At 25.5% G+C, this 16,390-nt stretch overlaps 1 protein-coding gene across 7 annotated transcripts in view; it reads right to left on the reverse strand.

The window, feature by feature from the left end:
- Positions 1-16,390, reverse strand: part of LOC107455110 (UV-stimulated scaffold protein A) — a 29,524-nt gene continuing 13,134 nt past the window's right edge. For 6 of the 7 annotated variants that reach the window (XM_071183360.1, XM_016072560.2, XM_043040185.1 and 3 more), the window contains 13 exons: positions 14,623-14,742; positions 14,361-14,481; positions 12,364-12,633; positions 9,824-9,939; positions 8,600-8,720; positions 8,320-8,415; positions 7,411-7,570; positions 7,180-7,320; positions 5,507-5,570; positions 4,862-4,984; positions 2,779-2,878; positions 2,033-2,204; positions 1-227 (listed from right to left, as the gene is read on the reverse strand). In XM_071183360.1, the coding sequence (XP_071039461.1) occupies positions 143-227; positions 2,033-2,204; positions 2,779-2,878; positions 4,862-4,984; positions 5,507-5,570; positions 7,180-7,320; positions 7,411-7,570; positions 8,320-8,415; positions 8,600-8,720; positions 9,824-9,939; positions 12,364-12,633; positions 14,361-14,481; positions 14,623-14,742 (1,689 nt within the window). In that variant the 3' untranslated portion in view covers positions 1-142. The remainder of the gene's footprint in view (positions 228-2,032; positions 2,205-2,778; positions 2,879-4,861; positions 4,985-5,506; positions 5,571-7,179; positions 7,321-7,410; positions 7,571-8,319; positions 8,416-8,599; positions 8,721-9,823; positions 9,940-12,363; positions 12,634-14,360; positions 14,482-14,622; positions 14,743-16,390) is intronic. The other variant, XM_071183373.1, reaches the window with a different exon arrangement.

The raw sequence follows: 16,390 nt of genomic DNA on the forward strand, positions 1-16,390 counted from the left end.
TAACTTTAAAACGTTTATTCAATAAAATTGTTTTTAAAATACATATGTACAACTTTTTTTTATTATGTACAATATAAATAGATAAAATACAAGATATAAAAATTTATTGTTCCATTCACAATCAAAACATGTAATACAATAATTAGTAGTAATTCCATTGGTCTCCAAATTTGTCATTGAACCTTTTTCTATCCATTTCATCCAGCTTACTTGCATAATGCTTATACCTACATAAAAGAGAAACATTTATTTTATCATGAACTAGAAAATCTCAATGGCTGGGTGCATATATCTTTACAAGAATATTAAATGTAAACTTTATCATAAAAATAAAGTTTAATTTAATAAATAAAAATTAGAAATTATATTCATAAATTTAAACCATAATAACTTATTACTACCAAACTTCCAATTAACAATAATGGGATTTTAATTGCATTTGAAAATATATGCTAGTTAGTTTATTCACAAATGTTATACAGTTGTAATGAGACCTATTGGAAAAATAGACGAATTATAAGATATCAAAAATGTTTCAATTTGCAGTAATTATTAATATGTATTCAATAGTTATATATATATTTTTTAAAATTTGAAAAGAAGTTAAAAGCAAACATTTAAATGAGATAAAAAAAAATAATACTGTAAAAAAAAGTTAAAAAAAATATTTTTGGCAGCATTTAAACAACATTGTTTCAAATAAAATTAAATATGGAAGAGCATACTTTATATTAATTATATACTAATCATTATATTAATTTAAAGTTTAAATTAAATTTCATTGTTTTACATTAAAATTAAATTTCCACTTTATAATTAATATTACAAAATAAGAAAGTATTTTGTTGTAAATTAGTTTTTATCAATATTTTCATACTGTAAAATATAATCTATCAGGGAAAAAGAAAAAAAAAACTATATTATTGAACTAGTGTTTACTTTTGTAGTAAATATATTTCATAGCAAAAAAAGTCAAAAAGAAAAAAAAGTAATTTAAACACTAATCTCATCAAATTATAAGCACCTGAAATACTTTTTTTCCCTCTAATATAATTGATAAATTTTAAAGCTTAAATATATTTAGAAATTAGATTAATTAGGGCCTGAGTGCATATTTTAATTCCATTTTATCTAAATATTCATTATTTTAAAATATTCAAACTTAGAGCTTTTTTTTGCTGATAAAAAGATGCTATTGTATAGTAATTTAAATTATCCTCCTCAAGAGTTTGACTATTGAACATGGAAAAAGTTGTATATAATAAGTTAATCTCTTATAAGCTCTTTGAAGTCCAAGTCCCGCCCATGAGCATTCATAGTTTATAGTCAACAAACATGAAAACTGGAAGATGATGGAGAAATTAATTTAACTTTAATGTCAGCTTAACAGCACAAGAAATATGACAGCTTATTTTATTTCACACTTCTAAATTTGAAAGTGAATATTTCATAGTCCTAATTTATGTAGACTACGGAATCAGTGAAGTCTCATTTGTTGAGAGGAATTAAGAGTCAATATCAAGTAAGGCAGATTCAATTGAATTTATCCATTAATTTTGTTGAAAACAAAGATTTCTGCAAAGCTTGAAAAAGTGTAAACTTGCTCCATAAAAACAGAAGCATAAGTTCAAATTAAAAAAAAGTGTAATTTTTTGTGTCATTTGAAATAAATCAATATAAATTACGCACAACTTCTTATTATAAAATAAAAACATTATTTCCTTGATATTGAAACATTATTTGTGCTTCCACTCCTTAAAAGAAAATTTTTTAAAGCTTTTAACTAAAAGAAAACTTTTTCTTTAAGAATAATAATGGTGAATTAACAATAGTTTACTTTCATAATTTCTTTTAAAAGTTCTTGTCACTACTAAAGAAATTTCTCTCTTTTTAATAAAAATGTAAAAGAAAATTGATAATATATCACTTTAATTTCATTTAAAAATTAGCCTTTTACATTATCATACGAAAAGAATTATTTATTTATTTATTTATTATCATTATTTTTTTTAATGCAAAATACATAAATTACCCTTTTACGACTTTCTTTGATAATCTTTCTCTAACATTATTATTTTTCTTCTTAATATTTGTTAAGCCACATTCTTTCTTTTTCCCTCTTGCTTTCTTTTGTGGAATTTTCAAGTTGACACCAGTAGCAGCTTCAATATCTTTGAGCAAACTAGGATCTTGCCAATCAGGAACTGAAATAAAATTGAAAATATTAACATTACCAGTAGAAGAACAACAACAGATCTTATCACAAAAAATCGAAATTAATTTTCAAAAATAATTAGGAAGCAAAGAGAGACCTTCGAGTTTTTATTGCAAAAAATGTTGGTATATCACCCATGGACCTTTGCCTCTATTATCAGATCAAAAACAGATGAGCATAAATTAATTTATAATCTTTTGGACATTTTGAATAACTTTACTGATAAATTTGAAAAAATGCCAAGAAATATTGCATTGACTCAAATAGTGTTTTCAAATCTTAAATCTGAATAATTAATACCATACTATAAAATGATTTTGAATAAAATCGTTATTCCTTTATCCCAGACTAATATATGCTCATAAATATTTCACCCTTATGCTACTTGAGCTGAGAATGAAAGCATAATTAATATTCTGTTAATATACATCTGCATAATCAATTAAAATTTTATTGAATTTATATTTCTGAATTAGTTTCAGTGTGTCTTGAATACATAGAGAGAGCTCTGGTTTAAAGAAGCATTTATATTATTCATTAAAAATTAAATACAATTTCGTTACCTTTAGGTGCCGTACTAGTACTTGGCCCTGGTGTGCTATCAGGAGAGTCAATTGGTTTTCCATCAGCATCCCGTTTAACAATGATACCATGGAAAGGACACTGACAAAGAAATATATTTTAGAATTTTCCCTGAGTAAGACTGACTTATAAACATAGAGAAATCAAAATACTTTTTACAATCAATGTGATACTAATAAAGTATGAATATATAATTATTAAATTTTAAACATGTTACAAAAAATGTGTGATTATTGACTTTTTTCATGTTTATTGTTTGATACTTTAAAGTTTGATTTTAAAAAGTTTATAAAACAGGGATAGAAATTGAGAAACTTCAGTCGGTTAAACAAGGAGTCAGTAACTAAAAGATATAACTGGTCCATTTACATTTTCTCTGATTTATTTACACGTCTCTATGAAATTACTTTATTTTTAAAAAAAGTTAATAAACTAAATTTAAATTAAAAAAATTTCTATACAGAGTATATGTAATATTCACACTTATGATGAAAACTAATATTTTTTGACAAAATACAAATAAAAAAAAATAAACTCAAAATAGCCTCCTATCCCTTTCATCTAATTGCTAATTCTGGGGACCACTGATCATTATTTAAAGGTGGTCTCAGTCAAATTTTATGGGCCTGGACAAACACACCAGTGTAAATTTCGAGATCTGTAAAAAATAATTTGAAACAATATCAAACATATCAAAAATTTTATCGTAATTTGTCCTGCTTTAGGATAAAAAAATAAAGTTCAATATTTATAATATTTTTAGAAAAACAAAACTTTAAAAGTAAACATTCATATCTTCAAAACGATTCATTATATAGTGGATAGAGTAAGATTTAAAAGTTTATAACTAACATTAAAAGTTTTTCCCAACAGGTATATTTTTAATTCAATCAACAATTTTATCAAATAGAACTTGTCTGCCAAAAAGGAACCAATAATAACTTGCAGAATAACTTAAATTTAGTAAAAGTATTGACTTGAAAAAACAAATTAGAAAAACTTATTAGAAAATTTTTTTTACTTTTTTTAAATGCCTATTAGTGTTATAAAATTTGTATCATAACAAAACAGAAAAAATACTGGTTTTATAATTCAAAAAAATAAATAAATATATAACAGTTTTACTATTTCAATTTCATTTCACACTGGCTAATTCTACAAGAAAAAAAAATATTTTCAGGCTTTGTACTGGGTAATTAAAACTTCTAACAGTTTCCAGCGTAACTTTATCAATACAGAATAACTTATAATAGTTTCAATCAATGCATTAAAAAATAACCAATATTAATTCGATAATATTCCTTCATACCAATATTTAATTATAGTTTGTAATTACATTCAAAACATCTTTTATCAAATAATTTCATAGTAAGGTTTCAATAATTTCAAAACAGAAACACAGTCAATATACCGCTTTACTTTTTTGCATGAAAGTAATTTAACAGATGGTCCCTCAATTAACCATTTAAAAATTCTAAGATACAATTACTACAATGTGTATTGTTATAAATTCATTTTAATATAAGATGAAAAAAACAAATCAATAATGCTGAAAATAAAATACTCCATTTGTTACTACATTTGCAGAAAATAATAAGCATACGACTCTTGAATTAATCAAATGTAATTAATCAAATTAATCAAAAATGAATTCTGTGAGTAAGGCTATATGTCTAAACTAAGTACGTGTTTGTAATTAGTGAACAGTTCCTAAGTTTGAAGTATTAAATTTTTGCTATTTTTACTAGCATTATCAATTAAAGTTTAAAAAAATGTTGGATTAATCCAAATCTTAAGATTCTTTAAATTGGTTGTATAAATTCCAAAGTTGCCTTTGCAGAAAATGGGATGGTCTGAATACACACAAAAATCAGGAATATCAAAGCAAAAAGCTAAAAATCAAAACCAATAAGGTCAAAATATTTTTTATCGGGAAAAACAGGAATATAAGGGCAACTACGAAACCTGTATTTTACACAACTTTATTTAACAAGCCTACAAGTACTGTATTAAACCAACAAAATGAAAAAGTGACGAACAAAATAACAATCTAAAATTACTTACCTTAACTCTGTCTTTCCTAGGACATAATTTTCCACTAGGTAAAGGAGCTCGGCAAGCAAATTTAACAGGTTCAAATTTTCCACTGAAATCTATTTTTCTAGTTCTCATGCTTGCGATTTGAGCCTGTTTTTAACATAACATAAAATTAATACCAATTCAAAATTCTTCCACAAAATATATAAATTGTTTAAAAACAGGTTCTATATTTAAAAATGTTTAAATTTTCAGTTGTATAAACTAATTTTAGTGCTTTCAGTGAAACAGTAACTTACTTGCATAATACAATATTGAAGGTTCTCGTCATTAGCAATTGAATATTTAGGACTGGTGAGCATTTTGTAAAAAGCAGTGTTACAAATAAAATTACCATATTTTGATTTGAAAGAGCAACGTTTGATCTAGGTATATATTGATTAGACCCGAGATGCGTGTGTTTGTATTTACAAGCTCTTTTAGTTCGAAGTTCTTTTAGTAGAATGATGGCAAGCAAAAATTTTGATCTGGATATTATTTTTATAATTGAAATTTCATGCCCTGGAATATGTATGCCTATAACAGGTTTCTTTTCCCTTTTAATGCATGTGCAACTCTCTTTTACTATTAGATAGCATAAAATAAATAAAATAATAACTAAAAAATTTTAACCTCTCTGAGAGCTTCATTTTCTTCTTGATCATCTTTAGTCAACCAAAACTTGTCAAGGTCATACCTTAAAAATTCATCAAAGTCAAACATAAAAGTTTAATTACATACAATGAAAGTTTTTTCTTATAATGGCAGCATTTTAAAAAAAATACAGAAGGTTAAATAGATAAAGATATAAGCTATGAATGAATTTTTATAAAATTTTGAATTTGAAACTCGTTTGTGAATATTTATTTAATTGTAAGAAGAGAATTCTAAACAAATAATAAGTCAAATATTTAGAAAAAATTTGAAATGTGAAAAAATATTAATAAGATATTTAAATATGTTAAAAAGTCACAACATTGTCAATAAAACTGTAGACAATTTTTTTCAAACAATGAAATTATTGTTTCCTTAAATAAAGTAGCAGAACAATGCATAAGAATAGCATTAATGATACTCAATGAAGTACCAAAACATGTGCCTATTTTACTTGCATTAATTTTTCTCTTAAATGGTGTCCATTTTTTTCATATATAATTATTGCAACACAGAAATAGCTTGCTTATATTTGGGTAATTTTTCTCTTACAAAAAAAATTAGATTCTCATAAGAACAATGTTAAAACATATTTCATTTAATGAGCATCCAAACATTTTCAATTAATTGTGTAAAAATTCACATTTGAGTGCAAAAAATTTACAACTAAGAGACAATTTTGCAATCAAATAACTAAGCAGGATAAATGAAAGCAAATAAAATATAGAAGCAAAGGAAAGAATGCTGTATGATAGCAGTTTTAAAAATATCTAGATAAATGTAACATTATGTGTATCAAAAAAGAAACTGACAAAGAAATATTGATGAACAACATACCAATCAAAATAAAAATTAAGGAAGAAACTGAATGTATGAATATTATAGATATGTTCAAAGAATCTACAAACTAATTTACTCACAAAGTACTACTACTTTTTAAAAATTGAAAACTGGTTGCAGACTTTTACAAGTTATAGTTAATAAGCACAATAATAAGCGTTTAATAAGCATTTAAATCTAGACACATGTAAATTAAATATTATTATTTAAATTATGAGTATTTTTTTAGAATCTTTTGCATACTGTTTGTTTGTGATTCTAATATGAATTTATATTCAGTGTAAGAATAAAATATTCAGTAAATTAAAAAATATAGTTGTTAATTAATTAGTCACTTACAGCAGATTTAAATCGTCATTATTTTATAACAGAAGTAAATTTAAAAGCATACTTTATTAACAGATGTAACACATTTTCATAAACTCAAAGTTTAGTAAACAAACTAAAAATGTTATTAAATAAAATTGTGGGAACTGATCTTGGTCTATAATGTGTATAAATTGATCAAATGTTATTAATATGTCATTAATAACTGCTTTAAAATACAACACATGATTTATAAGCAACTTGTTATATCATCTAGACAAGAACTTTGTATCTATATGACTCCATATTGTTCAACTAATACTTGAATAAAATACTTTTTGGCATAAAAAAAACTTGTTAAAGCAGGAATAAATACTGACTTTAAAGAATAACCACAAATATGAATCATTATTAAGAAAAACAAATGAATTTTTGTACAAGATAAAACTCTAAAACTAGTTTATATTTTGTGCAAATAATTTACAATCTGTCATTTATATATTTACTTTATTTGTTCTGGTGCATCCAGCTTCTCTTCTTCCCAGTGGTATAAGTCAATATCATATGGTAAAACCGGAGCTTTTTCTAGCAATTCATCCTTTCTCCTCTTTTTGTCCGCAGGTTTTGTTGAAACGCAAATAGAGGAACTAAATAAACCAAAGCATATTAGTTTTTCTAACCACAATGAAAAAGCAGGCATAAGCAAAATATTATTAACAGGAAGAAAGCTATCTCACTCTTTCTCCTGAGAAACATCATGTTTTCTAGATAGCTTCATGAGGGTTGATGCAGCAGACGTCGGGTCTTTAACATCCTCTTTAGAATGAGTAAGATTCCACTTGGATGCCATTTCAGCTTCAGTCAGTGTTTTGGAACATGAAGGTTGAGAAAGTGATGCTAAATAATATTATGACCATGATGCATTAAAACATATAAACAGACTAACAATTTTCAGTTTTTTTTCTTCTTTTTTTTAAATTTTATGCATATTTATCATAAAGCTGAAATAGAAGTAGAGCACAAGAGCTTTCTTATATTTCCTCATTTCTCTTCCTCCAAAACATCAGAGTTCCCTCGGTCACATGCTTCCTCTCCACCATAAAAAATAATGCTTATGCTTCCACCATAAAAAATAATGTTTAGACTTCAAGCTTTAAAAAGTGCTGTTTGTATTAGTACAAAATTTATAATCAAATATTATTTGCAACAATTTTTTTTATAATTATAACATCTCAAAGAAAAAAAATCATCACAGTTAAAATAACTTACGACTTTCTTTGAATATGAAATTTCAAAATAGAAAAATACATAAATTCTTAAAAACTAATAAAAAATATCCACTATTAGTGAAGAAACTTTAAAATTGAAAATGAAAAAAAACGTGCTAGAACTTTATGTTATTAAAAATATTATTCACATACACAAATAGTCGATATCACACAATATTTCAAACTGGGAAAAATATATTAACTGCATCAACAATGACTTTAAAAAATTAGTGCAATACAAAAATGATTTAATCGAAATTACAATTTCAACCATAAAAAATAACAAGAATGAAAAGAATTATACAATAAAACCAAAAAATTTAGTTAAAATTTAAAATAAAAAAATACATTTAAATAAACAAGTAAAAAATCATTAACCTGGTGTACAGCTTTCAGCAACTGCTTTGGCCTCATATCCCTCCTTTTCTTTCACTTCAATAAAATCATCATCTTCATCATCCAAGTCATCATCGCCTAAGAAAAAAATGAAATACATTTTTTTTTGAAGGTTTGCAAAATGCTATTTCTTTTTTTGCAGTTGTTTCCTCTAATGAATATCAAATGTCATATGTTTTTTTCTTTTGAGTCAGATTTAGTTAGTAATACCAAAATAAAAAATTTCCAATATTTTCAGAAAAAATAAGATAAAAAACCATACCATCACAGAAACCACTTTTTATTTTAAGCTCCTTGTATTTTTCAAAAACTGACTCTATGAGTTGCTTTAAGTCAATGGCTTTCTTCAAAGTATCTGTACAATTATTTCCTTTTGTAAGGATCTGAATGTAAGATAAAAACAACACAAATTATCTCAATTTGAAATGACAAATGTTCAGTAAAAGCCTATTATATTAAGAATACAAAATGACAAGTAAAAGTTATCTTTACAAGCTTTGTAACATAGGAAGGCACCAGTCTTAAATGTTAATACATAAATAAAAAGACAACAAAGATAAAATAGATATATCAACCATCCCAATTACACACTCTGTCTTAGTGCAAAACTTCGTAAAATTGGTATTTTCTAAGACGCGAAAAATAATAAATTGTATAAATTATTGAAAAAGAATAACTCTACATAATACAGGGCTCCACCAACAAATAATAAAGTGGTATTTATTTTCTTACAAAAATATTGTAAAAATAAGAATTTAAGTAAACAGTTAATTTTTAAAATTGTAGACATCCAGTTTTAGAGTTAGATATACAGTCCGAGTCATTCTAAACATGCTGTGGTAGTTAAGAATATTTTTTGTAACTTGAGAAGAAAACAATTAAGTAGTTTTACTACCACTTTTTTTTTGCTTTTGGATGCAGCTCACAACAGTATTTAATGTAATAAATAAATCATTACATTAAATACACAACAGTCTTTAGTGTAATAACAAAAATTAAGTAATTTTATTACCACTCTTTTTGCTTTTGGATGCAGCTCACAACAGTATTTAATGCAATAACTAAACCATTACATTAAATACACAACAGTATTTAATGTAATAACAAAAATTGAGTAGTTTTACTACCACTCTTTTTGCTTTTGGATGCAGCTCACAACAGTATTTAATGTAATAACTTCTTAGAAAACTGTCTGATAAATAATAGCTGGCCACAATAACTGCTCAGAATATGATAGCTGTCCATATTTACAAATAATGAAAAAATAGAAAAGAGAATTGGTAATAATGAAACTAACAAACATCATTAATGCTTAACATTCACATTTAAATGGAATATCTACACATTTAAAAGCAAGAATAATTGAATTGCAATAATTTTGATATATATTCAAAAAAACACTTGAAAAATATTTGTTAAAAACATTTGAATTTCGTATGAATAAAAAAATTAATATTTTAAAGGAATAAAAATTAATGAAGCCTACTTTTAACCACCGTTTAACTGCTGGAAAAAACCGTGTGCTCATTTCCTTATACAAATCTTCCAAATTTTCAACAATAGGCTGGTTATCTTCATTTACTTTAACAGCGAGTTCAGAACCTGTGACAAATAATTTAATTAGTCAAAATAATAAGCATACATGCAGGTTTGTATTGAAAAATAAAGGTCGAAAAAAAATCGAAAAAAAAAACATGATGTAAAACATTCAATTGAAATCTGTACAATACAATGGGCTACAACGTACAGTGAGCAACACCGGAATAACTTTTAATCTAATCATAGGACTTTTTCATACTAAGATGCAATCTTTTTGGTCCAAAAGGTTGACCCTAAATATGTTAATTAATTTGTGCAAACAATATTTTATCAATTCAGACACAAAAACACATGGTTTTTAAGATAAATAATAAACATACCTTATATTCGGCACATTTGGATTCCTGACCTTCAAAATATGGAGGGTAGCTGCATTCTGGAAAATATGGACCCAATAGTTCAGTCATGATAAGGGTCGAAATTTTGAGACATTTAATGTTAATTTCACTCATCTTGTATTCAGAAATATCTCTGACACTATTTAAAAGAATTAAAGAACTCTTGCACATGGCACTAGCTCTTTTAGGGTAAATTTGTTTCATGATTGTGGATAAAACATTTTTCGATTCTCTTAAATAGTACGGAAAGTATGACCAACTATGCAAAAAGTGAAACTACTATATTTTCTATATTATGGAAAATGCCCACATTTTGAATATTCAGTATACAAATCTTTCAAATAAAGGAGCTTATTCAGAGAAAGTATGCTTCTATGTTTGATGAATTGTGTGATAAACTAAAAATATTGCCTGCACAAATTAATTAACATATTTAAATTCAACCCTTCAAAAAATTAAAATTGCCTTTTACGATTTGAAAATTTTCTCATTAGATCAAAAGTTATTCAGGTGGTGTTTGTCTTTTATTTTGTGAACTGTACAGTAGAATTTTCATTTTATAACCTTTTGAATAACAGAACTTTTAACACATAAAATATTGATTGATTGGAAATAACTTGTTACATCTTTTCCATCTTTGGAACTGATCAGCAGTTTTTCAAATTGCCATACAAAGTTGGAAACCACAGAATGTTTTTGAAAAAAATGGTCATAACTTAAAAATAAAGTATTTGTATTGATAAATTATTTTTTATAGTTAACAGAAGCTCAGTGCATCTCAAAAATTGAGATAAACGTAACTATATTTGAAGGAAGAAAAAAAAGACACAATAGAATCTTGTGACATTATTCTTATAAAAGGGTAGAAAGAAGAATATGAAAATTTGACAATGCAATATAGATACAGTAAAAGCCCAACTATCTGGAATTTGATTGACCAGAAAGCTCAAGTAACCAGAATTTTTGGAAATTGATTTTTTTTGTTTCTAAAGATGAACTGCAATATTCAAAAATACGCTGCAAAATACAGTTAAATTCTTGATAAATATTCCCTTCTCTCCTTTAATTTAATTCAATTATGTACAAACTTTTATTTCAGAAAGAACCTTTTTCAATAATTTTTAGAGAAAACTTTTATAATTTTTACACTTTTATCCTTTGCAATAATTTTTTTGTTTGTATTACAACAAGGTATTTCACCCCCCTTGCAAAAAATAACATAATATTAAAAACCTAGATTTTTAATGCTCAAGTATCTCCCATACTTGGAATTTTCCTATTCTCACACATTAAGTTGCGATGGTTCAAGATATAAAGTGTTCGCCTTCCAATGAGGTGAACCTGGTTCGAATTCCAGTGATGGCTAGTTGATACGAATTCTGCATCCGGCTTACACGACCACAGTGCTGACATAAAATATCCTCAGTGGTAGACGGATTATGGGCTAGAGTCCCCTTGCTGTCAGGCTAACTGTAGGAGGTTTTCATATCCATGCAAAGCAAATGCATATTAGCTCCGCTAAAACGCCCTCCACGAAGGCAAATTTCTGCCAATACTTGATTCACGAGTTCCCTTGTCTTCTGAATTGGGTTCAAAATTACAAAGCTATGGGGTTGAAATTAGTAGTTGTAAACCCAAAAAATTAGTTCTGCCGGTCAACGACGGTTATAAAATTATTCTCACACATTCTGTTAAATCAAGCAATTATATATATGAATAACTATATATATGCAATAGCTACTGTATTCTGTACATGATATGTATATGATATATAGTATATTAAATATAGTATATACCATATATGATATGCATATGGATACATATGTTATATATACTGTATAGGAATTAATAATTTGGCAATCACCTCTAAGAAAATTTTTTCGCTACACTCCTGACTTCTACTTGTAAAAAAAAAAAAATCGGTTAATAACAAAAGTCGCCAATAGGGAGAAATGTAATGCATTTTTTCAATGTGTGTAAAGCATAAATGAATATATTTGTCAACTAAAACAATAAATAACAGCTGCAATGAAACTTTGGGCAACTTACTTTACTTAATGTACATAGAGCATAAAAAATATATGCTTACTTTCTTTAAGTTCAATCGTAATGGTATCCCTCATACTATGTAGGCCATGATGCCTCAATGCATCATCATTTGTTTTTATTTTTAAATTTTTATTTGAATCAGATTGGATATCGGGATTTTCTGCTTGATTTTCTTTTCCAGAGTGATCTGTATTTTGTTCTTCAGTTGTAGAGAAATCATCAAGGGAAAAGAACTCAGTAGGGTGAGGAATTAGCAATTTGAAACAATTTTCCATTTGTAAAGCTGTATTCGAGATTTCATCTGAAATTTCTAAAATAATAATAATGTTTAAAAAAGTGGACTAGTAGTATGCTTAATTATAAACTAAATAAAGAAAAGTTTAGAATTATGAATAAAACAACCTATTTATTACAAAATAACCGACAAATTTTTATGTAACATTGTTTCAGGATATTGACCCTAAATTATTACCAATCTATGTTACCAATTATACCTATGAGAAAAATTTGAATTTAGGGAAATATTTCAACATTATTAGATATTGAGTTACCTTAAAAAAAGACATCAACAGCTAAAACCATTTTTTTAAGCATAAGTTTAATGACTTTCATAAAAATTATCATTTACAAATATTTTATTTCTTAAACATGAATGAATAAAATATTTGCTTTTCTTTTTTTTAAATATAAAACTTATCCCTGGCAATGAAAAGTAAATTCTTTATATACTATTAAATGACAATATATAGATATCAAAATTGCTTAAGATTTAGTTTCAAATAAATAAATAAAAATATTAAAAAAATTAGAAGAAAAAAAAAAGTTCAAAAATCAAATAATTTTCATACATAAAATAAATAAATTTAGACTTTTCATGTTTATATGCAATGAAAGTTTCAGATGAAAAAATCATTTTAGTTGGGAAATCCTTGAAAAAAACTTAATCGTTAAGATGTTTATCTGTTTATAATACAAATTAAAATAATACCTATATCGACAAACAATAATCCACACTGCAGCACAATTTTTTCGGGCTTTCTGTGACAAACTTCTTTAGCGCTAATATTTTGCTTTAAGATACTTTAAATTATAACAATACTAATTTAAAGTAGCAGAAATATTTTGTTTACAGTAGAAAGTATAGAATAAAAATATATAAAAAATTTTAATTGTCAAAGTAATATTTATTTAATAGTTATAAATATTACTCTGACAATTAAAATTGAATATTATATACGATATTCTAGCATTTTGTAGGCTGAAAAATGCACTGATTATTTCCTCTTTCAAATTTTGTAAATCATAATTCAAATTAAAATTCTTAAATAAATTAAACGAACGTAAATTAAAATTTTTACATAAATACAAAAATCGTGAAACTCGTGCTGTAACTCACAAAATAACTATCACGAATCACGCGAATAGGACTCTTTAAAAAAAGAGATACCCAAATAAGTGATTGTAAAATATAGAGTTAATATAAGAAAGAACATCAATGCTATAAACTATCACAATTATATGAATTTTTAATTTTTGATTATTATTTTGAAATTCTAACTGAAGCCAGTCATTACAGAATTTTTTTTCTTCTTTTAAATCTCAAATGAGAATAGAAAAATCATGATAATTTCATTTCTCTCTGATGAGCAAGAAAATCATCTTTGAAAAATAAAAACTTTCCGAGAAATAATATAGAAAGAAAAACCAAAATTTTTCCCTTCTCAAATTAAAAATCTTTCAACAAAAACTTTGTAACATTCTGCGATAATGTCGCCACAATTCTGCCAGGGGGAGTAAACATAAGTACCAAAACAATAATTTGCAATCTTTGAATTAGATGAATGATCACAAATTTGACAATTAAAATTATTAGAAAAGAATTACACCAATTTCAATGATTTTCTGAAAATACATAAGGATTTATAACCATTCTAATAATATTAGATAAATTTCAAAACTACAATTTATACTCTTTAATGACCCCACTTTATAATATTATTTATAATTATTATTTAGAACATGAAAATAAATAAGCACCCAGCATTTCATTCTTGACTCTATTTACTTTCTCATTCATAATTCTCTCTAGTTTTTCTTGTTCTCGACGCAATCTTTCTCTTTCAGCAATACTTCTGGCTTCCATATCAGAGAAATCAATCTAAAACCAAGAGTGAAAAATAATTTTTTTAGCCAAACAAAAAAATATCTTTATTAAATATACCATCTAAAAAAGATATCAATATATGTATTTTCTAATATTCAACAGAAATGAGTGAAGCAATGAAAATTACAATTGTACCTTCAGACATTTTTGAAGATAGGTAAGAGCTAACTCCAATCTAACACATTTTTCACCAAACTTTGAAGTCCAGGCTCGAAGGAATTCTATACTTTTTAGTTTCAAATCTTTAGCAGCAGCCTAAAAATGGAAACCAAACAAATTTGTAAAAAAATAAGAAAAAAGCTTCAATGGAAAAAAAAAATTTCTTACCTTTGCAAAATTTTGACTTTTTGTTTAAAATAAATTCAATTTTCAAAATTACCTAAATTTTTAACATAATTTCAATTAATTGCTAGCGTATAATAGAGATTATGATAGTTATAAAATATAGTATTTGTTTTTTTGAGCGAGTTTCATTTACTTTTATTTTTAATAAAACTACAAAATAATAAATAATTATATGTAAAAATGTAAATACAGTGAACTCTCGCTATTACGATATCCAATACACAAAATAACTCCCTTTATTATGCTTCGTGGTCCTGACAAACTAGCATATGAATTATATGTTGNATTTTATCATCTTTTGCCATTTTTTCATTTTTTTTCTGACAAGAGAAGATTCACTGCTGACCACCCATAGAGCTTCCAAATGTATAACATTCCTCTATGATTTAATTTCCTTCATGCTAAAAGCTGATAATGAATCACAAATGACCACAAGCATCACATTAAAACCTGAACAAGAATTTTTTCCATGGAGGGTGGGTGTAGCCCTGGGTGTAACCATTCACAAACAAAAATCGTTTTCGTATTTCTCAATGCATATTTTGTTTGTTGACTTGATTGTCAAAAAAAAAAAATAATGAATAAACAAATAAAAATATCGAATTTCCATTTTCAATAAAAACGATTTTCTGGTGTATTTGCGATCTTATTTTATTTCAATTGTTTTTAATATTTAGCCATAAAATAACACTCTGAAAATTAATTTTTTATAAAATATATACATTTATAGCTAATACATACACAACATTAAAATTTTTAAAAAATCCTATTTTGTCCCCAAAGTATGTTGCCCCTCGATGTAACAATATATCCCTCTACAACAATATATTTATTTGGACCCAAAAATATTGTTGTAGCGAGGTTTTACTGTATATAATAAATACTGTTAGTTTAAATCTATAAAATATTTAATAAATGAAGCATTTAAATTTTTTTTGCATGCCTGTTAGGAAATTTTATTTTTTCAATTGTAATTACAAAGCATTTCAACTCATTAATGTTAATAAATCAATTTTAAAGAAGGAGATTGCGAGAATTGCACATCATCAAAAATAAATATTAGTAAAAGCAATTATTATGCAATTGTATTATTCATGCAATTTTAAATTAATTGATTTTTATGTAAATCAATCCATTCATTTGCAAAGTTAATAAATGTTGATAATTAATTTTTCAATAACAACTTTTCTATAACATAGAAACATTTGTACTTAATAATTATATAATCAATAGGAAAATTAGCCATTTTTTAGACATTTAAACTGTTTAAAAATAATTTTAATTGGTTATAAAAATCCTATTATAAGATTTAAAATTAATTATGTTTAAACATAGAAATTTAGAATAACAATACTAGTTTTTCTATTAAAATTTGTTCAGTACAAAGCTTTGTCAAAATTAAGTGGTTTAATACAGTAGTTCCCAAATGGTGTTCCATAGAACCCTAGAATTCTGTGAAAGAGTTAAAGAGGTCACGAGAGTTAAGACTTTTTTAAACAGTTTTCATTTAATTTTTTTTTAAATCTATAACTATATTTAGATCCAATCAATAATCCAT

The sequence above is a fragment of the Parasteatoda tepidariorum genome, chromosome 1, assembly GCF_043381705.1.
Source record: "Parasteatoda tepidariorum isolate YZ-2023 chromosome 1, CAS_Ptep_4.0, whole genome shotgun sequence".
NCBI lineage: Eukaryota > Metazoa > Arthropoda > Arachnida > Araneae > Theridiidae > Parasteatoda > Parasteatoda tepidariorum.